The sequence below is a fragment of the Branchiostoma lanceolatum genome, chromosome 3 (genome assembly GCF_035083965.1).
Source record: "Branchiostoma lanceolatum isolate klBraLanc5 chromosome 3, klBraLanc5.hap2, whole genome shotgun sequence".
Taxonomy (NCBI): Eukaryota; Metazoa; Chordata; class Leptocardii; order Amphioxiformes; family Branchiostomatidae; genus Branchiostoma; species Branchiostoma lanceolatum.
Genome location: NC_089724.1, coordinates 8,003,805 through 8,028,452, shown reverse-complemented (window position 1 = coordinate 8,028,452; position 24,648 = coordinate 8,003,805). Strand labels below are relative to the sequence as shown.

General features: G+C 39.8%; 3 protein-coding genes across 7 annotated transcripts in view; 1 reads left to right on the top strand and 2 right to left on the bottom strand.

Annotated features, from left to right (window-relative positions):
* LOC136429985 (nucleosome assembly protein 1-like 1-B) overlaps nucleotides 1-2,201 on the bottom strand; it is a 29,315-nt gene extending 27,114 nt beyond the window's left edge. For all 4 annotated transcript variants that reach the window (XM_066420182.1, XM_066420184.1, XM_066420183.1 and 1 more), the window contains exon 1: nucleotides 2,124-2,201. The gene's annotated coding sequence lies outside the window, so the exon portion shown is untranslated. The remainder of the gene's footprint in view (nucleotides 1-2,123) is intronic.
* Nucleotides 2,202-3,278: 1,077 nt separating this feature from the next.
* On the top strand, nucleotides 3,279-15,943 carry LOC136429979 (condensin-2 complex subunit H2-like). Of its 2 annotated transcripts, none has more exons than XM_066420174.1 (19): nucleotides 3,279-3,432; nucleotides 4,330-4,463; nucleotides 5,050-5,151; nucleotides 5,316-5,374; nucleotides 5,679-5,757; nucleotides 7,462-7,539; nucleotides 7,827-7,903; nucleotides 8,138-8,277; nucleotides 9,053-9,124; nucleotides 9,952-10,133; nucleotides 10,565-10,646; nucleotides 11,042-11,149; nucleotides 11,568-11,621; nucleotides 11,866-11,927; nucleotides 12,314-12,362; nucleotides 12,828-13,006; nucleotides 13,401-13,499; nucleotides 14,345-14,494; nucleotides 14,627-15,943. In XM_066420174.1, the coding sequence occupies exons 2-19, from the start codon at nucleotides 4,338-4,340 to the stop codon at nucleotides 14,783-14,785; spliced, it is 1,857 nt and encodes a 618-aa protein (XP_066276271.1). In that variant the 5' UTR covers nucleotides 3,279-3,432; nucleotides 4,330-4,337; the 3' UTR covers nucleotides 14,786-15,943. The 2 variants fall into 2 exon arrangements, with proteins under 2 accessions (XP_066276271.1, XP_066276272.1); XM_066420175.1 differs by having other exon boundaries at nucleotides 9,952-10,139; nucleotides 10,571-10,646.
* Nucleotides 15,944-17,729: 1,786 nt separating this feature from the next.
* LOC136429983 (RAD51-associated protein 1-like) lies at nucleotides 17,730-24,573 on the bottom strand. The gene is made up of 8 exons (XM_066420180.1): nucleotides 24,403-24,573; nucleotides 22,978-23,039; nucleotides 22,266-22,392; nucleotides 21,825-21,955; nucleotides 20,819-21,037; nucleotides 20,282-20,440; nucleotides 19,082-19,291; nucleotides 17,730-18,241 (listed from the first exon to the last, which is right to left on the bottom strand). Exons 1-8 carry the CDS (start codon nucleotides 24,426-24,428, stop codon nucleotides 18,102-18,104), a joined length of 1,074 nt encoding a protein of 357 aa, XP_066276277.1. The 5' UTR covers nucleotides 24,429-24,573; the 3' UTR covers nucleotides 17,730-18,101.
* Between the last annotated feature and the right edge of the window lie 75 nt (nucleotides 24,574-24,648).

The following is a 24,648-nucleotide window of genomic DNA, read 5'->3' as shown; positions in this document are numbered from 1 at the left end:
TGAGTTTGTAAAGCTCAACAAAACCAAGTCTACAGATGTCATCACAAAGATGAAAAAGCTGTTCGCAACGCATGGGATACCTGAGAAGGTGGTGAGCGACAACGGCCCACAATTCGCAAGCGAGCTGTTCGCCAAATTTGCAGAAGAATGGGGATTCAAGCACGTCACAGCGAGCCCCAGGTACCCGCAGTCAAACGGGTTGGCAGAAAGATCTGTTCAAACAGCCAAGCGTCTGTTACGCAAAGCAGAAGCAGACAAGAGAGACCCATACCTGGCATTATTGGATTATCGCAACACACCGATCGACAGCCAGCTTGAGTCACCAGCTCAAATACTGATGGGCAGAAGACTGCGGTCAAGACTGCCCACAACGGATGCACAGCTAATGCCGAGAAACGTGGATCACAAGAACGTGAAGCTACATCTCGAAGCAAGGCAACACAAGCAGAAAAACTGGTACGACAAAAGTGCCAGGAGTCTCCCAACTCTATCAACAGGAGACACTGTCCGAGTTCAGCAACAAGATGGTAGGTGGACACCTGCCAACGTGATTAGAAAGTGCGACCAACCGAGATCATATGTCGTGCAAACACCAGAGGGTACCGAGTATCGACGCAACAGGAAACACCTGAGGACAACACCCGCAGAGACGACAACGGCAGCAACACCTGCACCTGAAACGTCAACTAAACCTGCAGTGACACCTGTTCCAGTGACGACACAGCAGTCAGCCACACCAGCACCTTACGTCACCCGATCAGGACGTGCGGTCAACCCTCCTAGAAAGCTGAATTTGTAATGCATGAACCTGAATATGGACATTGAACATGGACATTGAATACGGACTGATCCTGAACAATAGAATAGATATGTTAATGCATGCTTCAGTGAGGAAACTAGAGATAATGCATGTTGTTGCTCAGCAAAGAAACTAACATCTTAAGAAGGGGGATGTTGTGATATCAGTATTAATAACAGTTAGACAGCACCCCTACCATCTGTATAGAATAGTCCAAACCTGAATATTAAGTAGGCAGTACTCAAAGCTCGGACACTGAAGACATTCGATCTCTTTCCGCCTGGACCACCGGATTGAGCATACCCACTGTTGTACCACTACTAACCATTCTCATTACAAGAACTATAGACGCAACTATATGTCTGTGACTGAGTTACTTATGGAAGTGGATCAACACTAAAACAAGAAGTACAACACACCATTAGTTATACTTCAACACTAATCTAAGTGGAAAAATGATGTCTGCAGAAAAACCAACCTTATGCTTTGCATTGTGAATCCATTATGATAGAATGACTGGCATGTTAATGTTTGTAATGATACATACATTACATATCAGACATAAAGAAATGCTACTTATAATTACTGACTAGCCTAAAAGACTAAAGCTATTAGAGCAGTCCTATGGGATGGCATGTTATGTTGTAGCATCATGAAATACCAAATCTGAACTGTGGAACTTGAAAGAACCATCTGACTAATAAATGATAACTAAATATTCAAATTCATACTTTTGCATTTCCTACATACAAAATACTCTACAACTTAACACCTGTAATGCATTTGTGTTCATCAAACCTAAATCATCACTGATCACGTTGTGGTTGACTTGAAACTTTCCTTGACAAATGTGCATGGGCTATGTATGCGTATGTCTGGAACAGTTTTGGATGTTGCAAGACGATATAAATTTCGTCACAAAATCACATAGCAATATAGCTCAACATTTTTGGCTGCCTGCAAGTGCAACACCTCATAGGATTATCTTCGGCTTAGTCCTGGTGTAAATCGAGTTAACTTCGCAGTAGGTCAGTCCAACTGACGCCTTCCTACCGTCCAGGACAGGCGGCAACACGTGGTGACCAGTCTTACATGGCGTCATGCTACATGCATTCATCTGGACACCGCACCCTGGCGCCCCCCTCCCCAACATTCAAGTGGCAACCACACACGCAAACCACGATTTCCTACACTTCCCTGCAACTCACCACGACTTCTAGTCTACGGTACACTCTAAAGATGATATGAAAACTTGAGAGGTTAGTTGGAGGCTCTTAAGGTAAGGGTTAAGGGTAGAGAGACACGGACGCACACACGCACGTACCTTCCTCACTTCGCGCCGGCCTTGGACTAATGGCGGCAACGCACTGCATCATGGGTAAAGCCCCCACTTCGAAAGCTCCGCACGGGTTCAAACCACTACAACATTCTCCAGAGGGGTGTACTAGATTAACGTTTACTTTGAATTCAGAGAGTGCTTTGAATTGATAACAATACCAATATCAAACTAAGACATAACAATTTCGATAAACTTTCAAATATTATATTGGTCTAATAAACCTAGATCATGTGAATATTCTTTGGTTAAAAAGTGGTAATGAATAACCATGTCGTGTGTCCTGCAAAATCCCCACAAACAGAAATAGATCTAGACCTGAAGTTGAGTGTGTCATCCTAAAGGGCAGGATTTGCTTGAAGTGACAGATACAATGTCTGGCAGCGGAACTGAATGATGACAAATATGATGGTGTATATGAGTCTACCCCTTGGTCTACCTAAGGTTCAACATTCTTTGATGTGAACCAAACTGTCCCGTCTTTACAGGGCGAACTGTCGGTCAACTATCCCAAATTTGGACCTGGCCACCTGTTTCCATCAGTGACAGTACCGTTTTCTTTGTAGTCTATGTTGGGAAAAGAGCATACTACTATAGAGGACTAAGCTATTCAAGACAATTCTTCTCTTCCTTTCTTAGATTTTCTTGATATCATCTCTGTCCTACATTTCTCTCCTTTCAACACTAACAAGACCACAGGTAATAGCAACTAACCATGAAAAGTCAATGTAACTATAACTTGATGATGTTTCAAAAAGTTGAGTCCTTGTTTTTGAAACTTTAACGATAGCATCAGTACAAATTCTATAATGCAGACGGAACATTTTTCTTATTTTGCACTTTCATAACTGGAAAATAATAAAAATTTTCCGTCTGCAGATTCAGACGAAGTTTACAAGCAGCTGTTGTTACTTTTTTCTAGGGCAGCCTTTGGAAAACAACGGGATGATAATATAACTTATCCGCCTTCAAAAAGATTTTTCTACTTATTCTAGTCCCTTGGGAGGTAATTCATTATCACGAGAAAAGAAAAAACATAATAGATAGATAGCTCTCCGGTGCGATTTTCCTTTGGTCTACTCCTTGGTCTACTTTTGAAGCGCGATTTCGCAATCTTGCCCTGCCGTCAAACTGCGGTGTGAGACAATAGGTACATCCGGGACATGTTGAGAGCGCGGGAGTTGTGAAAACCTTTCTGAGTTCGTTATTTTGTTGTGGTGAAGAATTTCCGAACCCCGTCGACATTTCTCATTTGTTTTGGATCGTACAAACCCGAGCTTGGGGACAGGAGCTGAAGGCAAGTTATTTTAAACGCTTCTAACTTTAACGTTTATGTTTGTGCTTGCTTGGCCGGTCTGTCGAAAAAAAATCGAGCGCGAACGCCCCCCTCCCACTCTCTCCGGTCCCTTCATGGGTAAAAAAAAAGCCATATGATTTGTTGATTTCTTGTATTTCGTGATTCAATGAGCAAGAGTTGTTGTCGGATAACTGAGCAACGCATAAGTTCATATGTGTACCCAACTGGAAGAATGTAAACCGAATGTTCGCATTATAATTGTGTATTGAGTACTGAGAATGAATGAAAACTTCAGGAAGTGAAACTGAAAGTTGGGTTAAATTATTGTGGAGACAAAGACAAGAACAAGTTACATCAAGGAGGTTTACCGTTATATAACCTCCTTGGTTACAAAATGTATTTTCATCTAAGATTGATGTGGTCAGTTTTCAGTGTTGAAAAATACCTAAACAAACACCACAAACTGTAATTTTTCCCTTTTTTATAATATAAGGTTTGTTGAATGTATAATTTTTGTTTCATGATATTTTGTTTGTATTATATCAAGGAGGTTGATTATATATATAGTATTTTGAATAATCTCTTCACAACGTGAAAGGGAGAGCAAAACAAGTGTATGCGCACCTTTACAAGTTGCCCTCCAACACACTAAAACGATATTAACATCATATTTATTCTGTGGCAATACTTGTCGGTCTGCAGTATACTATACTATAAATGCATTTAAGTTCGCTTGGGTTTTTTTCGCGGTAGGGAGAAAATGGAGTGTTTGCGGTGGTTTTAAGTTCGCTCTGAAGAGTTCACTGCGAAAACTGCAAGCATAAAAGCACCATGAACATTTCTGCATTTCAAGTCAAGTCAGTAACCCCTTATGTTTCTCCACCTGGTGAAATCCAGTCCCAGCCATGACGCTGTCACAGGACCCGAATGCGGTGGACAAACGGTTTGCCCACCTTCTCCAGCCAATTAAAGACCTCACCAAAAACTGGGATGTCAACCTCGCCGCTGAGCTGGAGAACTACTTGGAAGAGGTTGGTATTATTAGTAGTGATGTAACAGTGGGGTTCAAGCGCCACTAACTAACCAGTCTATCTGGTCCAGACCTTTTAGCCTAGTGGTTAGCGTGCATGGGCCGTGCACTGGCAGACCCAGGTTCGATCCCGGGAGCCAGAAGACTGTTCAATTCGCCTCTTTGTTTCAGTGAGAGCTCAAAGGAGAAATGTATTGTGAACCTTGACTACTACTAGTGTCATAACTTGCAACTGCTTAGAACTCATAGCTAATATGTACCGGTATATATGTTGCTGCTGCTCATGATGATGAATGGTTTATTAAAAATGTACACGGAGTAACTCACTGGTGAAATAGACTGGTACTAGAGCAGGCTTTGAGCCCTAAAGAGTAAGGTATTTTTAACCAGCAGTAGAATGCTCAATGATTATAGGCTAGATTTGCATTATTTTATTGTCTGTGATGACTTATTTATTCTAAAAGTAAACCAAAACATGAACTACAATTGTATGTGGCAATTGTCCTTTTATGAGTAAGGAGGCAATGCAGGGAAGATGTTACAAATTTTGGAATATGAATTGCTCATCTTTTCCTCTGTGTTTACAGCTGAACACCATTCCTTTCTCCTTTGATGGAGGTGTGTCCACCATGAACTTTGTGGAAGCTGCTCTCCTCATCCAAGGCTCCGCCTGTGTCTACAGTAGAAAGGTATGGCACAGAACACTGAAGGGGTGAAATCACTGTCTCGGCATTTGATGTTTTGCCTTATCCTGACACAACCTGTTTTTTTTTGCCACTCGATATTCGTTGTTTGTTGACGCCTAAGATCACCTAAGCCACTTCTCATCTCATTGTCGTTTTGCATGTGGTAGGTGGAACTGCTGTATACTTTGGTTTACCAGAGTCTGGAGATGCTGGCAAGCAAAAAGAGGTACTAGTAAACTTATATACATTTGCACATGATGCACGATGATTCGGTAGACATAGGGAACAAACAGAAATATCTACTGAATCAAAGTTGAACTGCAGTTGCCAACACAAAATTGGACTTCCCCAAAATTTTTGACTTATCAGCTTCAGTCTTTGTCAAGGAATGAGCAATCCACTGCTTCTGTAACTTCTACCAACACAAATGAAGCTGCTGATTTCTGAGGTGTTGTCTTGTGATTATTCCTTTCCTTCTCACTCTGTTGGTTGTACATGTATTTTCATTATCTCCTACTAATGTCACACAGGCAGAAGCAAGGTTCATCCCTGGATGAAGATGGCCAAGACAAGGACGCTCCAGCCAACAAGGCGTGGGAGGAACCTGAGGTAACTTGGGAAACTTACCATAAATTTTTGGGGGCTATTTGAAAAAGGAAAATCGGACATCCGTGAATACAAGTCATGTAGTTTCATCAGATTGGTAAGTCACTAAATAAAATGACTCTTTGTACACAACCAAGTGAGTTATTAAATCAACGTTTTGGTGACAGTCTGTTACCTTCCTCAGGGCAGTTCTGACAGGTGCACTTTATGTAAATACAGTCAAACCTGTATTAGCGGTCACCTTTGCATAGCGGCCACCTGCCCATAGTGGTCACTTTTTGTCGGTCCCTTGGATTTTTTCCACTGACATAAGCATTAAGAATTAGGCTATAGCGGCCACCTGTCCAACGCGGTCGCGGCCATACGATTTTCGGTCCCGCGAGTACAGTAACACTGCCGACAACGGTCACGGCGCGCCGGTAGAAGCCGCATCGCCACCGCACGCCGGGTTCAAAATCTTCATTTTTTCACGCAGTTATCAAATTTATGCGGCCTCAACTGGATAGGATCATAATAAAGAAAACCAGAATGTTTTATCTTTGTTAGAAAAATTATCCATGGTTTGACGCGAAGTGAAGTATAATTTTCTTCACATGGCTTGCGTTTGTACATCGTGGTAAAATTGACAATTTCTGTGCATTTCGACTGGACAAATATTACGGCAGCCTTTTGGAAAATACAACCCACACATGTACCTGATGCGGTAAGTTCGTGAAATGTTTGAATGCTGGCCCAATTTCCGTTTTCACCGGGAATTCATTCAAATTGTGCTCAAAACGTGTTTCGCGCAATTTTCAAAATGGCGCTGATACAAACTGGATAGGTAGCAGCATAAAGGTCAACGGAAGACACCACTGTTACGGAGGTATAATATACTAAATTTATTTTGCTGCAAAGTATCACTGAGGATAATTACTAAACCAAAAGCTTCAAAATGAATGTGGATAATACTACTATGATGTAAAATTTGGGCTGTTGCAATTTTCTGAAAAGACAAAAAGCCCTCAAAAGAGCGACCTTCTTCTGAGTACCCTATTAGCATAATGGTAGATGCTGATCAACACAAGCCACAACAAGAGACTGAGGAAAATTGTCGCCACGATTTTGTTTGAAAACGGTCGAAAACGAACAGTAAGTGACAACTGAGCAACATGTATTTTGTTCTTAACTAACTAGGAGTAAAAGAACAACAATCGAACTTCTAAAATGTGCCTTACCTGTTTACATGTGTACTGTACGGTGAATAAATGTATCTCAGTGGGTACTGAAAACACGTGTCACTCGTGGTCAATTAATCGACATTTTCTCCATAGCGGCCACCTGTTCTTAGCGGCCAGTTTTGGCCAGTCCCTTGAGTGACCGCTATATACAGGTTTGACTGTACTTTGCATTTGGGAACGCATTCTATGAGCAGCAATACCTGTGCTGCAGTGCAATGTGAACCAGTCAGAATTGCCCTGAGGAAGGTGACAGATGGTCAGGTACTGAAACGTTGGTTGAATAAAACACTTGGTTGTGTACAAATCTTTTTTTTTTTTAAATAGGACACCTGTATGCAAGAGTGTGATAATCTTTGAAATAAAGCACTATAGAAATAAAGAAACATATTTCTGTCAAACAACCAACATTGACAGGTTTCATTGTACAGTGCGAGCAAATTTTCCATCTAGAATTACCGACTGACTAATCTCCCTTTTCCCTTGTAAGTTTCTCAGCTTGGACGATGACAACCAGTTACGGCCCGGCAAAAGAAGCATTGAGCTGAAGCCAGACCAGAACAGAAATGTGAGTACATTTTGGCTGCACCGTGTCCGACTTAGTCAGATGAAGTTTTGCGGTACGTTGTGTGTGTTTAAGAAACTCATGTGGTTGCAAGATTGTCTGAATCTCCTCTTATTGTTTGCCTTGTGCTAAAGTGATTTTTCTAATATTTAATCTAATTATGAGTGTGGGAAATAGATAAAGTGAAAGTAAGTTTACCAGCTTTAAAGATAAAAGATTTTACAGAATTTTCATCTTTTCTAAGCTTCCTTGGCTGTATAATACTAAAATCCCTGTTGCACGTGCTTCAGGTTGTGATTGTACAGCGAGTGCCCATGGCTCTGACTCCACTGGAGGAAGGGGAGAAGAAAAACGCTGAGCTGGTCAGGTAAAAAGAAACAACCTTCTAATATAAAAGTTCTATCTTAAGCTTCTCCCTGGCAGTCCCTGCTGCCTAACTCTGTAACCAATAGGGAATTGTGTGCCAAATAGCTATTTCAGAGTGCTAAAGGTTAAACTTAAAGTCCTTGAAAAGATAAACCACTTGAATGCAACCCCTTTTGAAAATTGTTGACTGTATATTGTATAAGGGACATTTTAAAACACTTCACTCTCCTCACAGTAAGAAGGGTGAAACCCTGGGCAGTCGTCTGGACTTCACCGTGAATTTTGCCCTCCTGCACTCCCCCGACACCCTCATGTTGGACCGGTCCAACTGCTCCAAGCTCAACCTGACAGAAGACACCAGATGGATCACTCCAGGTAAATATAAGAGAGGTAGAATAGAACCGGTGCAATGGCCTAGTGGGTAGAGTGTTCGCCTTGCACACGGTAGGTCATGAGTTCGAACCCCAGCCGGGTCATACCAAAGACTTTAAAAATGTTACACACTGCTTTCTCTGCTTAGCACTCAGCATTTGGGAAAGAGTATGGAAGTTAAACACACCACTACCAGCGGACTAGCCCCCTGCTGTAGTGATTGCACAAAAGTGTGTGGCCCAAGGGCTACTGATATGGAGATGGGCGCCGCCCTATGCACTATCGGTGCGGGAAGGAACTTTGACTTTTTTTGAGAATAGAACTGTAGAAACTAGAATACCACCTCTACTGCAATAAATGCACATGTGTCGATGAAGGTTACATCCAGGTAATAAGATACACCAAAAACCAGTTACTCAAGCAACTGAATAAAATTTTGAGAGTGAAGTGTTTCAAAATTTTATCCAATTGTTTGAGTTACTGTTTTTTGAAATGAGCATGTCATTGTGTAATTACTAAGTCTTAAGAGTAATTAGGCACATGTATTGACATGGACTAAATGTTAGTCAAACTATTGGTGATAACAAAATGTGTCCATCTCTTAGTTTCTGCTGCTTTGATAATATCTATATTGCTTATGACAAAACAAAGATGTCAAAATGGTTGGAATCTTTGTCGAGCACCCTACAACAGCAAAAAAAACATGAAATGACGGAATGACAAATGCTGTTACACACTCAAAAAGTTTCATGAACCACTTTATGTTTTGCCTATAAAGGTGCAGGGTTGGAGGCAGCCCCAGGGACAGAGATTCTTCCACCGCCGCCGAATCTACCAATGAACACAAGTGGTAAGGAGTTATTCTTATAACATACAGGGCAACAAGTAGAAGCATGCAAAAATATCAGTTCTTGATAATTACTAGTTCTTGTGATCAGTAGATGTTCTTCATGCTGAATGGATCCTTTTAGAAGTAAATCTAATACAAGCATATAGAACAGTTTGCCCATGTTTTTCATTCCATTACATCATATCTGGTGATGTGGTTAGAAGTCATTTGGAGCCTGAACATGTGTAGTGAAATCATCATGCATGTATTAGGTACTGCATGCTGTGTGTATGTGACCTGCAGCATATGTGCTGTGCTGATAAGGTAAAATATTAGATCCTTGGAGATGATTTGTATATATATGCATGTATGGCATATACTGGAAGTTCAAGCTGTCAGAAACATACAACATGTACGGTATGGCCAAGTCACTGTAAATGCAGAAATGTCCGCAATGGTTTTACGTTCAAGCTCTTGACCACAAACTTAAAACCAGAGCAAAAAGCCATTCCACTGTGTGACTGTAGCGCTACTATTATTTCAAACGCGAACTCAAATCCACAGCGAACACTCCATTTTCTTCCTACGCCGAAATTAAATCCCCGCGAACATTTCTGCGATTACAGTATAAATATAAATTCCTCATTTTCTTAGGGACCTAATTTTGCGCTAGGTGATAAAGGAGGTTTATGCAGTGTTTAAAGATTGCAGTTAAAATAATTCTATGGTACAGTAATAATGCAATGGGAACATCGAGAGATCACCGCTGATGCAGAAAACATTTCAACAGAAAAGAAAGGTAAGTAGCGCCACTCCAAAATGTGTTTGATCTACATTTATTTTCTCAGTGTGTAGTGATGACGGCACTGCAGAGCCCCTGCCCCTGGGGGACGACCCAGCAGACATGGATGATGTGGGTGGGGGAGAACTGGGTGGGGGAGATCTGGAGTGGGACAACCCTGAGAGAAACGCTGCGAGTGAGCCGAGGAACCTGCGACCAAGAGTACAGGTTGTGGAACCAAAAGAACAGGTAAAAGTTTTTGTGAATTTAGATTTGAGCTTTGTGTTTTAATGCTTTTAATACAATATGCACAATTATGATGGCAATAGAGTTGTTCTAATTGTTATAATGGTTTTTGAGGTAAATATCAAAATTTTGAAAGTTGGAAGTTTTTGAACAAGTTACTCTTAAACACTTCAGTATTTTGATATTGCAACTGAAATTTAGATTGACTTATCTACACAGTATGACAGTATGGAATTATTTTTGCAGGACCATTTTGGGGGGTTTTGATGCCATAAACACAAACAACAAAAAAGTCCATTGACTAAACATTTATTGAAAGCTTAACATGAATTACAAACAGTATGATGTTGCAATTGAAATTTAGATTTAGTGTTTAACCAGTATGACATGGCAGTATAAAATGAAACCTGTACTATCATTGGTCGACATGACAGGTACAGAAAGACCCCTGGAAGCTGTTGGACCCACATGAAGAACAACCAATCACAAATGCCAAGTCCCTGCCTTTCAAGAAAGGTGAGGAAGAGTAGCTCAATTATGAGATGAAAGAATATCAGACTTGATTATGTAAACACTTCACTTAAGTCTAGGAGGAGATTCTCATAGCCTACCACATATACATATATTTAGCCCAGTTCCATAAGATGATTGGAAGTTACTTATTATAGCATTACTTGTAAGGTTTGATCCATTTTCTTGAAATACAGAGAGAGATCCATTATTTTATTTATGAATCTTTAGGATGGTCCCTTCAGTTAACTAAGTAACTGATTTCCAATGAAGCTCTTGGAAATATGATATACAAATGTATTTATGAAGGGGCATTCATTTCTATATTGCACTTAGATGAATGAAGACTTCTGTTCCCACATAACATGCCATGTTGTTTCATGTACACATTGCCTGGATAGGTGTGGCATTTCAAGTGCTGCCTGGACTGTCGGGGACCACCAAGAAGCGGAAACTGAAGGCAGCCAGCGCCCAACTGGAACCACTCCCCGACCTCATCTCTAAGACAGGTGAAGATCGTGCACGCTCATCAACCAGAATATATAACATTAGGGATTGAGTGGCCAGTGGAATCGTGATCGAGAGGATGTGGGTTTGTTTCTTGGGATTGTTGGCTAGACTTCATGTTGTCCTTGGGAAAGGCACTTAACACAACTTTCCTCACTCTTCCAACGTGTAAATGGGTACCTGACTTAGGTTGGGGAGGTGTAAAAAGCAGTGGAAGGAGGGGGATGGGCTCTGCTTTCCAATACCGCACCCTAGACACAGTACATGTCCTTAAGGCCTCAAAAAGGCTATGGGACCATTACCTTACACTTACACAGTTTTATAGACGTACTTGATCGTTCTAGAGAGTGTGTTGCAAGATGCAGGCTGTACTGATTTGATGTCCAAGAAAACACTACTTTTTCTCATATTGTTTTGCAGTATGGGGAGACAAGAAGCTTCCTACCAACCCAACAAAAAGACCAACGTTTGCAGGTATGAATATGAGTTGCTTGTTCATCATCTTTGAATTGTTTGGTGATATGCCCATATTTACAGAATCTGATGTGAAATTTCACTGATACTACACTACATTTGTATCAAAAGGAATGTACTACAGGCATTCTGTCTACAGCCATAGCACCCCTACTGCTGTCTACACACACCCATAATACATGTAAGTAGCCAATACACAAAATGTGGGGTCAAGCATACTGATGATATTTCTTTGTGATTCCAGCCCTAGAGCACTTGTATTGGGATGCCATGAGGAAACGTCGAGAACTCCAAAAACAACTGAAGGTGAAATTACTGGCACATTTTTCTTGATTCATATTTCAATTTTTGTTAGATGTGAAGTAAGTCCTTATATACATGTAGTTATAGCCCATAATGTATCAATGACATTTTATAAAACTTTGTAAATCAGTTTTCTTCCATTTAGATTACTATGAAATAGATATTATGTATTCTATATCTGCACAGTTCGTATAACTGCCCTTCGGGGTAACACACCAGCTTCGCAGGCACGCCGCACGGTAGCAGCTAGCTGATTAAATTACACTGAAAGACCTGTCACACCTAACCTTTGTTCATCAGACTGCATGCATTGTTGAAAGCTATCTACTGATGATATTCCTACAGTACTTCATAGCGAAATATTAAAAAGTGTTTATTTTGATGTTCAGACAGAGCAAGTTCCAGAGTACTTAGAGGAAGAAGAGGATGAACAAGAAGGTTTGTCCACCCGCGGCTCATGTTTGTTATGTGTGGTGACAGGGTGGAAAACAGTTAGTGGTAAAATACTAAAAAGCTAATTATAACTGTCAAATGTCAATAAATTTTTTGTTTTAAAAGATGCTAAGTTACATGTACAGACACCTAGGGTTACAGTTACAGTTTAAAGACACCCAGGGTTATAGAAGTTATAGATTCTATTTTTTTGACTCAGACATCATTCATAGGTTGCTTATTTCATATTGAAATGCAATTATTTCAGAAATAATTTTCTTTTCCCCATTATTATTTCATTAGAATGAGTCAAATCAATAGGAATATGTCAAAATTCGGAAAATTTCATTTTATACGGAATAAAGCAATTGTATTAAGAAGTAAGAGGAGTATTTTTTGTGAGTTTTTTTGTGTACCAGAAGCCCTTAGTTGTGCTCGATACCAACAATTTTGCCACTTTCTCATCAAAAGGTTTTCCTGTCCTGGATCATAATGACGACGACGATGATGACGTTAATGCTGACGATTTCGGTGGAGGGGCCATCGGCATGGATACAGAGGCAGCCCCGCCCATGCCCATAGGTCTGGAGGAGGAACTCCCCAAAGACAGCATGGTGCATACATATGAGGATATGGTCAGACAATATGTGGTGAGTCTAATAAAGTAATATGTTATCAGGGGGGACAGGGGCACCATGCCCCCATGCCCTGACCATGCACTCCTTACCCTGGGGGGCAGACTCTCTGACAACCATAAGATTTTGATTGACCAGGGATGCTACCAAGTCACATGTGGCCACAGTCTTCAGCTGTGACCTGTCCTACAGTAATTTTGCCTCACAGGAAGCCTTATATTAGAATGCCCCATTTTAACGTAACATTCTCTAAAACTCACTGTGGAAGGGGGAAACCCTCCTTCCAAACTATCCACCCACTTGGTCTCTCCACTCCCTCGCTCCCTCTTGCAATTTCTTCCAAGAAAGAAAAAACTGGTGTGTATCACTGTATTACCCTGTATGTTAACCCCATCCCTGTGTTATCCAGGATGGGTTTCTGGAGAGTGCACAGTACATCCAGGAGACGCAGCTGTCCAGGCGCATCAGGGAGTGGGAGGAGAAGATTCTGCCTCACCTGGAGGAGGAGGTGGGTTATTTCTCTGTCAGATTTGTAGTTTTCAATACATAACAAGTCACTGGGGGGCCCGAAATCTAATCATTTCGAGGTCTCACAAAGACCTGCCCACCTACCAGATATCATGACAATCCATCCAGGCATTCTCGAGTTATCATGTACACAGAAGGACATGCACACACATAAAAGCTGACGAAAACATAGCCTTCTTGGCGATGGTAATAAATTGAACCACTCAGTATGTTGTCTATCCTATAAACTTTGTCTCAGCTAATGCTCTCCTAATTTTGTAACAAATAATATTAGAATATTTCATTTTACAAAATTACCACAAAAATTCAAACAAATCATCGCTTACCTAAACCATCTCTATCTGCAATGGGCTCATCACTCACTCAGCTTTGCATGCATAATCCGAGTATACAAATAAAAGAATATATCATGTAACAGTTGAAGTAAGAACTTATTGCAGTCTAGAGGCAACACAGGAGCTACACCTACAAGAAGTGGTCCAGGTACATGGAAGATCAAGACTGTACGCCAAAAATAGTTACTCAAGCAAACTGGATAAAATTTTGAAACAGTCAGACGTTTCAAACAGCATCCGCTGTCTTTCCACTGACGAAACATATGACTGTTTCAAAACTTTATCCAGTTGCTTGAGTAACTATTTTTGGCGTATCTTACTTCCTGAATGTCTAACCTTCATCAACGGATCAAGACTGTAGTGTGCATGGAATCTATTGTAGGTGGCTTTGACTAAGTTATGTTTCAATGCATGGTAGGATGATGATACATTGGTTGCAATCAACAATTTAAAAAAAATCCCTAATGTTTCTAATGTTGTTTTATTACAGGAAAGACATGGACCCTTTGACATCCACAGTTGTGCTGACCAGCTATTGGAGAGTTTCCACACAGTCGGGGAAGTCCGCCCGCTCCACGAGGTGTGTCGTGGTCAGGCAGCATGGGGGGTCTGCAGGACATTTGCATCATCCCTTCAACTGGTGAGCCTGACAACAAGTCTTTTCCCTTCATTTTTAGCTTAGACCATGTTGATTTGTTTATGATTATTGCAAAGAAAAAAATGCAGAAGCTATTTGTAACTGGTCTGATTCTTACTTTATCTGCACATGTAGGCAAACAACATGAACTTGAAGATTGGGCAGACGGGGGTCGCGGACAGCGCGGTGAACACCATGACCCTGACCTTGCTGTCCAAGGAGAGGGCACAGGAGCGTTTCCAGGACTACCAGGCACCGTCGCTCACACAGAAAACCAAAAAGGGACACAAATAACTAGCCATACTTCTTAATGGCTTTTCATATTTGTAACTGTCCTCATCCCTCACTGATTTTTAACTTGCACTGTCCCTTCACTTGAGGATAACAATGGACTTACAGACAACAGATGTACAACCCTTGTCGCCTCTACCTACCTCACTTATACAGTAACAGTAAACAGTAAAGAAAAATAGGTGCTGTGCCAACAGCTGTGAGGTTACGTGAGCCACAGAAAGTTGCCTGTGCATTCAAACATTAATGAGTATCCAGATTGTGAATCCTTGTGTTATAGTCTACTTGAAAACTCTTTTCCACTCTCTTGAAACATGTCTTGTTTCCCCTCTCTATATCCTCTTATGCAACCTCCATGTACTTAAAGTGGTCACTTCTTGCAGACTTCTATTGTATTCTCTATTGGTCCTGTTTTAACTGGATCGTCAAGCCTGTATATATTAAGTGTATCTGTCTAGTCTTTGCTGTATGATAAGCCTTCCATAAAAGAGAAACAATCTGACTACTGTGTTTGACACAATGTCATGTGAAATACCCTTCTATTTCTCTCTAGTTCTACACTGCCTGCCTGCTCATATCTACAGTGTACATGTACCAGTAAATGTAGTCAATGTAAAATTTAGGGTGACAAAATATTTAAAAAGCATTCCCATCATTGTCTTTTGTGTCTCACTTTAAAATCTTACTGAAATGTTAAGCTGTCATATCTTGGTTCTTAGGAATGACTATACCGGTATTTGGGAAATTAAATGATCTTGTAATTTTCTTGTTTGTCTATGTTTCCTTCAATTTTCTGGAGTAATTATGTCCCTTCATATATTTGTAGTCTTTTGTGTCCCACTTTAAGATATTACTGAAATGTTAAACTGTCATATTTCGGTCGTAGGAATGACTATATTTGGGAAAATAGATGATCTTGTGATTTTTTTTTGTATGTCTCTGTTTTCTTTAATTTTCTCACCTTGACAATTATGTCAAAATGTATTTTTTCCTGTCAGCTTTTAGAGTACCCTCAGGGTTAAAGCCTTTGTCTTGTGTCTTCATAGTACTTGCAGTCTTGCAAATCAATACATGTACAGTACTTAGTTCCAGTTCTGGAAAGAACAGGAATGCACCACAATTTTGTATTGAATAAAACAACTATCATAACTTTGTATCATGGACAGTCTCTTCACAGTCAATGTCTACAAGTTGTCACAAACGGTCTTTAACTTATGGTGTGGGATAGGGATTTGAAAAGCATACAAGTTGGCTTACATTGTTCTTGGTACACAGAAATTCACACACATACATACACACTAAAGCAGCCAAAACTAATACAGTTATACCTCAGGTATCTATCAATAAAAAAAAAAATTATGATCTCTGCATATTTACCTAATATTACAATAAGTTATTATCCCGAAATTACATGTAAGATGGGCAGAATGTTTCCAGTGAAGAAATAACCGTACCAGAGTCGACCAGACAGCACAGATGTATAATGCTTTATTATTCATATATTCCTAACCGTGGTAACAGTACAGCATCTATGTATAAAAATATTCAACACAGCCACACCTGAAGTATATGTGGCCACAACGGAAAACAGTAAAGGGAAAATCATTAAACCTTGAATAGAAATATCACCCCTTGTGTACAAATGTATACAGGCATGTCTTTTATTACATGCAATAAAACAATAAACAAGACATTATTTTAACAGTGCAAGAACTGATCAAAGTACATGTAGTGTACTTATGTTGTCTACATTATTTGCAGGTTGTATAAACTGTACACTATAGAAAGGCCCACTACATATACCTGGATCTTGATAAATTGTGCAGATTCAAATATCCCTTTGGCAGAACAACATACAGGTAGAAGTTGTGTGTATCAAACTACAAGTTAAGAATTGCTTCCAGTTAACATATGAGTGGAGTTTTTTTACACAGGATTTTTGCTCTATCTGGTGTTCTTTGGCACTACGCTGAGGATAACTACCACAAATCATGAACGAAGAAAATGATTCAGTACATGGAACTGCTACCTGATAAGTATAAAAATTATTGTATAAAACATTTCAACAGAATCTGTCACATATTGACTATATACAAGGATACGCAGAAGAGAATTGAAAACATGACCATAAACAAGACCTAAGAGTACTTTCAATCTTCTATACATTCTCCAACAGAAAAAGCTCTGAATGTCATTGATGAAGACAATGACACATTTACAAAGCTCTATGAGTGGTCTTCTTTTACAGAAAAATCCTATATATTCATTGTAGCTGCTCATATAAGAAAGAAACTGGTATGGCATTAAGAAGTCATCTTTATCTATTTGCTTAATTGATCTCTCATCTTTTTGGTGAATCGAATTCGAAAGAAAATTGCAACCCACAATTCCAGAACGTTTTGTTAAAAAGCTATAATCTCTTCTTGTACTTTCACACTAACACATACATGCTTGCATGGCTAATTTTTAGCATACCAATCTATGAAATGTAGTCTAAAATGTCTAGTAATCAAGACAAAATTATGATGTAACAAACTTCCTTGGGGTTTTTTGTCAAATATTACAATATAGGTAGAGACATGCCTTTTATAAGGTGCAATTATCTATATATGAAAGCATGTTGGAATGTATACATTGAAATATGACTGGCTTGAAACATGCATAAAGTCTTGTAAGAGCTACAATCCTATATGGAAACCATTAGAAAAGTTGACACATGAAGCATAAAAACTTACAGTAGGACGTAGGGAAGAGACTGCACTTTTTCATTCAACTACTATTGTAACTAAGATGACATTGTATGGCAGGAGGGAGTAAGTAACATTCCTGGTTGTTTCCTTTAAGAAGTCCTAAACTCAAGAAGGTGGTGCTATTTATCTCAACCTATGGCTAATTATAATGTGTCTGACAAGACCTGAAAAAAGGTGGGCTACAAACTTTGATTTCAGGGGCCAAAAAGAAAAACTTGTCTTGTTTTGTGTTCTTTGATATCTTGTCAACAATTGGCCTTCTTGGTGTGCTTGTCACCCCTGATTCATGTCGAAAATGTTCACGCTGAAGGAAGTGTCTATACGTATTGGAAATACATGGGCAGGGTCTGCATGGGGTTTTTGAGTATCACAGTGTTTTACAAAACACAGATCGTCTAATCCACTACAAACGGAATTCGGCAGAAAGTCAGCTGATTACGTATTCATTGATACATAATTCATTAGAAAATAACACCCCTTCTGGAGTTTAGGACTCCTTAAAGAATATCCCCAGAGGTAGAGAGGCTGTGAAGGAAGCTGACATGGCATCAGAGTAATAGACAGGACTGCTAGTCTCCGTTGGATGCTGGTCTGACCGGGTGAAGTGGTTTGAGTTTCTGGTTCTTGGACAGTCCTACTCTGATCGGGGCCGGAGACTTGCTAACCGCCCCTCCTCCTCCTCCTCCTGACTTACTGGTACCTGCTGGACCTACAGACACAATGTGGTCAAATGTAACGACTATTCCATTTCAAAATTCAAGGGGACAGTGAGGAACTTTTTTTTCAAAATCAAATGTTTAAGTGTCCTATTAGAATTTGATTTTCTACCAAATTAGTAGTTGGTCGTGTGGGTTAAACGGCAGGGTGTTTGGCCCAGAACCCAGTGATCCCGGGTTCGAATCCCCTGACGTCACCGATGTTGTGCCCTCGGGAAAGGCACTTTACACGCCTTTCCTCACTCCACCCAGGTGTAAAAATGGGTACCTGACTTTGTTTGGGGAGGTAAAAGGCGGTGGAAGGAGAGGGTTGGGCTCCGCCTTCCAATACCGTGCTCTAGACACGGTGGGTAACAACCCACTGTCCCTATGGCCTCAAAAAGGCTATGGGACCTTTACCTAAGAAAAACGATTATGTGTTTTAACAAATACTGCTTTACAATATAAAGCTTGAATGCATCAGGACACTGGTATTTTCAACAATATTGTAATTATACAGATAACAATGTAGAAGCACATTAGGATATCAATATTATTAATAAACTGAACAGTATAATGTTTCCTAGTACACATTTTACATCAACTGTTAAAAATCTATACAGTCATGTAACAGGGTGTGGCATACGGGACGTCTTTCAGCAGACATTTGCACGTCTACTTGGATTCTGTTTTGAATTTTCATCAATCAGATGTCAGAAAATTCTATGTACCTTGCCAGTGGTTGACCCCCAAAAAAGGCTAAGGCCGGCAGGTTTTTCCTAGGCCATAGTAGCAGGACATACGGTACTACTATTACGAGACATAAGTTGCACAATGGAGGCAGTCTGTCCTACCTGGTGGACACCATTTTGGTTTCCTGATGATGAGTTCCCCGCTGCTGCTCCGTGCCGGGACCATGTGAGACACGTCCGGAGAGTCCCGACCAGACGAACCGTCAGAGTTGTACGACAGCGCGGCGCTCAAACCTACGATGGCCCGTCCCAGCCCCTTGCCCCGGGGTCGTGGGGAGGCACTCTTACCACTGAAGGTCTTGATGGGTGTGACTGGGGAGGAGCATCAGATAAAGCAGATTAAGGAAGATATCAGTTAAGTTAAGTTCATCCACTGTGAGGCGACACCATTGTCTCCACAAGTCCCTGTCAAGCACGCCAAGTGGTGTGTACCTAAACCCGTGTTCAGGTTCAGGTCCGGAATCAGATCCAGGGGTTAAGGTTCAGGTACGGACTTATAACTCCGGACCTGAACCTATGTCATATGTGTGCTAGAATATCTTTTTTACTGTTACAAAAATTGGCATATATCTTACATGCAATTTGAAAACTATGTATCCAAAATTGTATACAGTCAGTAGTAAACACAAAGGTTCAGTTATAAAACACAAAAACAGCAATATTTTCATATTTTTTTCATTGCAAATTTCACGATCTAAGGAAGGTTTATAATGGCTTAAGACAAAAAGGGAGTATAACTATACATAAGCGAGAGATTTTTTGTTTCAAGTCCGGACTTGTTTCCAGACGTTTAGGTTTTTTTGGACTTGAACCTAAACGTTAGGTCCAGTCCGGATCAGGTCCGGGTTTAGGTACGCATCACTAAGCACGACCGTGTTCATCATCTTGAAGACATACATCCTCTTCAATCACCTTCTTTTAAGGACACTTAAAAGTGTGATGTAGGAAGATATTGACGGCACTTACATATGAGCAAAAAGGAAGTCACATTTCACTATCTAATTGAGACTTACAATGGCTTATTGGATCCCAAGATATCTTGTTGGTGAAAGCTTGAATTTTCCATGTCCTCAAAGCTCAAGTTACAAATGTAGCTTGCTTCTTTCTACATATATGTTCAAAAGTCTTAATACTAAGTGCCTGCCAATCTTTACCCCCTGGCTCATACTAGAAAACAAATTTTGTGGCCACCTCCACCCCATCACCCATCCATTCTATTCTGACATGTATACAGTCATGTATACTTGTCAGAGTGCTTACTTACAATATCTTAGGTGCTTACAGAATCTGAAACCCTGTTACCTGTAGCAGACAGTCTGGGTTTTGGCCGTGGTCTCTTCTCGCTTGCCCCTCCCCTCCCTCTGCCTCTTCCCCGCCGGCTCTGTTGTCGTTTCCTGGATGTTTCATAGTCGCTGTCGTCTTCATCGGGGTCAAAGTCACTGTCTTCTTCCTCAGATGATACTGTGAGGAATATAAAATGTGCATAAGAATGCATAATGTATTGGTAGCTTTAATTGTCCTGTAGGATTTAGATTTTGTATGATAATCATACTATTGCTGCAAAAACTTTCCAAAGGAAAAGATTTAGTGTGGATTTAAGAAACAGAAATATGGTTATGCCTACCTCAATGATGATTAATTAATGATACATGTAAGTGTTTGATGCACAACATTCCTACTGCAAATGCTGAACTATGTGAATCTCTGTTTCTTTCATTGCACATACATCTTTCATTTTTTGGTACTTTTCTCTTAACCTTTAGTACCACTCTGAAACCCAACTCCCTATCGGTTACAGAGTAAGGCAGCAGGGAGATGGTTAAATAGATAAAGACGTACCATCCTCCTCATCATCGATGTCTTCTACCCTGGATTCCTCCTCTCTCCCTCCGTTTTCTTTATTCATTGATTTTGGCGTTGTCTTTAACCTGGCCTGTCTCTTCTTCCTGGTGCTTGTTTCCTCCACATCGCTGTCTGCTGACTGTGTCTCCACGGGTCTCTCAGCGGAGTCCGTGCTGGGGGTGGGGGTGGGGACGCTGGCGATGTCACTGGAGTCTTCTGTTCTCAACATAAACATAGGGCCCATTTTAATTCCAAAGTTCAGTGTTCTCGCTAGCATAGTTTGAGCACAGGGGCTCTCTATGCTGTGATTTGGACCCACATAGGGGTGTTTTTTTTCTGAGGAGAACCCTGTGACCCTTTATAAATATTTTTTTTTTAATCAGTATTTGGCTTTAGAATACTCCTGAAACAGAGGAAAAAAAAAATTCTTTTAAGATGTGTGTCTCGGGGGTTATGAATTTTAACATTTTCCGGGGGAGGATTTTTTTTATTTTATTTTATTTTATTTTATTTTATTTTATTTTATTTTATTTTATTTTATTTTATTTTATTTTATTTTATTTTATTTTATTTTATTTTATTTTATTTTATTTTATTTTATTTTATTTTATTTTATTTTATTTTATTTTATTTTATTTTATTTTATTTTATTTTATTTTATTTTATTTTATTTTATTTTATTTTACATCTGTACCCAACCCCTATGCTGTGAAAAAGTCTGGTGAGAACCCTGAAGTTAGTGAACAACAATGAAATCATATAACATTTCTGCCATACATGGTAGGTGCCATGTTTCCGAGCAAGCATCACAAGTCAATATGGCAGCCCAATATGGCGGCACCGATGAAAGCGAGCTAAATCAACATAAGTTTTTTCAATCACGTAACCTGTAAAAAGATTTGGTCAAAATGATGATACATGATTGTATAACTATAAGGGTATGCATGCACAAAGCATTTAGACATTAGAATACAGCACAGTACAGCACAAGGGTACAACTTGCCTTTGGTAGCTGCCTGTTCCAGTTCCGACTGGCTGCTGTTCTCTGTTTGGCTGGAGGATGGGGCGTCTTGTTGAGACAGCTGTAGAGCCAGCTCCAGATCCCTTTGGTACAGCTTCTCCTCGAGGGACAGTCTGGAGAAAGAGGATACATCTTATCTTGTCCTTTTCCAATTCCTGATTTGAGCACTTTGCAGGAATGCAGATAGTAATGTCTCTTGTATATTATTATATGTATGTATTTTGGTCTTTCTCATGTACAGGTGGAATTCATTAATGTTTAATGTATCCCAGTTAAACCATTTGCTAACTGCGGCATATGCTAAATTGCTTGGTTGCAAGTTTGAAGTTTAAGGGAAAGCCCCTCTCACAGTTCCATAGTAATTAATATACTTATCATACTAATCATGCAGTCAAACATTGTAAAAAAATGTATAAGCCTGACCTCTGTTCCTTCTTTGCCTTGTCAGATGTTTTGCTAGAAGGCATTTTCTTTGTCGGCTCTTTCTTCTTTGTTTCTTTCTGTTCTATTTTCTTCTTCTTGGCAGGTGGGTTGAAGTCTGCAAAGTCATCTGTGTTAAGTGGAAAATGGTTGGTATAAGAACAAGTCAACTCAAGATCGTGTGTGTGACAAGAGGTGCTGATAGAACTTTGGTAGAAATTACCAGTAAACTGGAAAACATTTGATACATTTGCCTTAACTTAAGTCAAAGCATGTACTTCTAAGTTCTCATAAATTCTTTCCAAATATTAAAGACTAATTTCACATCAGCATATTGCAAGGGAACACATTTTGGTACAAACACCGTTGTTTGCAATTTCAATACTGTAAGTAAGTGTAACAGTGAAATACAATTAAAAAAAACAAGTAATGTTACCACCAGTGCTGTCTCCAGTTCTTTTATAATTTTTTTTCCGTCCCATTCACTATTCGGGAGCTCATGTTGTTCATCGCTGTTGTTAAAAGTGTCAATTTGAGCTGACAAAAATACGGACGGGGTGAAATTTTGGTCCGTCCTAAGAAGCAAATTTCCGTCCTTAAGACAGCCATGGTTACCACACGCACATAGTATTATCTTAGATATAAATCCTTCGATCAGACTGTATGTCCTGATATTATAATTGTTATGGGTGCTAAACAGGATGTTCATGTTTACCTTCACTGTCGTTTCCCTCATCATTACCTCCAAATTTACTGTAGTCCACCTTCCTGTGAGCCCTGCAGAGATATTAGATTATATACAAATCATGTAAGAATCTTGAGAAACTATCAACATTTGTCATACACTATGTGCTAGAAATCAGAAGAATATCTGATGTCTGGCATTGTCAAATCTTTGTTGTTACAATATACAGGTACATATAATTGTAAACACATTTAAATTTGGGGTGGTTTTATGTTTTCCTGGTTACCTAGCCTCTTCACCACAAACTCAAAACCACCGCAAAAAAAATTTAGGTCTGCCTTCTGCCCGCCTACTCTTTTGTTGAACTTTAAGCACTGCGTACTGTACATTGCATTTGTACAGTGTTGTGAGGTGTTATAGGCACCTGTTATGCTTATGGTGAAGACACACAAATACTGACAAGGAACACAGATCCGATCTTCGAATATTGAATATATAATTCATCAAGAATAAGTACTGCTAGTACTGATCCAGAGGATGGATACGGTTTGATCAGTGACAGTTGATCATGCCAGGACTTTTGAAAGCAACGAATACTAGTAGGTGGTTTCTGACTGGCTGTCCGTAAAGGTGCCAGTTTCCATTGCTATTATAATTATAGCAGTATGCCATCACACACTCAAATTCAGTCAAAACCACCGCAAATACTGCATTTTCTTCCTACCATGAAATTAAATCACTGCGAAGTTACAGTATTCCTGAATCACATTATGATTAATGGCTTTGATTTTGTAGATTTTCAATGACTGATATGACTATAACGACAACGAATGCATTGTATCCTCGACTATCCCGTGATCTGTCAAGGTCAGGTGCATTACAGTAAACCACAGACAATGCTCCAAACCATCCTGATTCCACTTAAACCTGGTCAAGTTAGTTGAAGCAAGAACACGAACATTTAGTAAACACATTCTTATGACAGACGTATGCATGGTAGATGTGCAATTCACCAAGATTTAAAATTGGCTTTTAGAGTAAATAGAATTCTGCTCAAGATACAAATAAATTAATCTTGTGTAAAATGATGTTAATATACATGTACATGTATGACACGAAAGGTGTCTGATACAACTGCAGGTGAAGGCATCCTGCAGTGTACTAATCCGTTCAAGTAGACGTGGTAATTTTCTTGCAACAACGTCTAAGACTCTCGCTTCTACTTTAAAGTACGCTGAGTAACTACTAGTAGACAATATTAAACATACCACAAAACAACAAACATAGTCTTGCAAAGTACTGTTTTCGTGGGATCCGCAGCGAGAGCTAAAACGACCCTCAGAAAAACAAAATAATTTTCTGCTCGGATGACAAGAAACGTTAAGCACTTTTCCAGATGACAACTGTTACTCAGCGCCAGGATCTCCCCTCTACGTTACGCTCATATCGACCTACCTTCCCGAACGTCTTGATTCCGCCATTGTAGAAGCCAAACCTTTGGTTTATTGCCTCAAAAACGGACATAAACGTGAAAGTTTGAACATCAAAACAACTATGGCACCCAAGCCAACCTTCCAGTACAACTAAGCTAGGTGACCTGTCTGTTGACCCCTATACTACATAAAACTAGCAAACAATTCGTTAAGAGCTGCGAATATAAAATCATACACTGAATAGAAATAGGGTATATGATAAAGTATA

Coding starts and splice junctions, on each gene's coding strand:
- LOC136429979 (XM_066420174.1), top strand. CDS start 4,338: ATGACGCTGTCACAGGACCCGAATGCGGTGGACAAACGGTTTGCCCAC. Junction 5,758..7,461: donor AGGCGTGGGAGGAACCTGAG/GTAACTTGGGAA, acceptor TTCCCTTGTAAG/TTTCTCAGCTTGGACGATGA. Junction 8,278..9,052: donor CACCAGATGGATCACTCCAG/GTAAATATAAGA, acceptor TTGCCTATAAAG/GTGCAGGGTTGGAGGCAGCC.
- LOC136429983 (XM_066420180.1), bottom strand. CDS start 24,428: ATGGCGGAATCAAGACGTTCGGGAAG. Junction 21,038..21,824: donor GGAACAGGCAGCTACCAAAG/GCAAGTTGTACC, acceptor TGTTGAGAACAG/AAGACTCCAGTGACATCGCC. Junction 20,441..20,818: donor CATCGATGATGAGGAGGATG/GTACGTCTTTAT, acceptor TATTCCTCACAG/TATCATCTGAGGAAGAAGAC.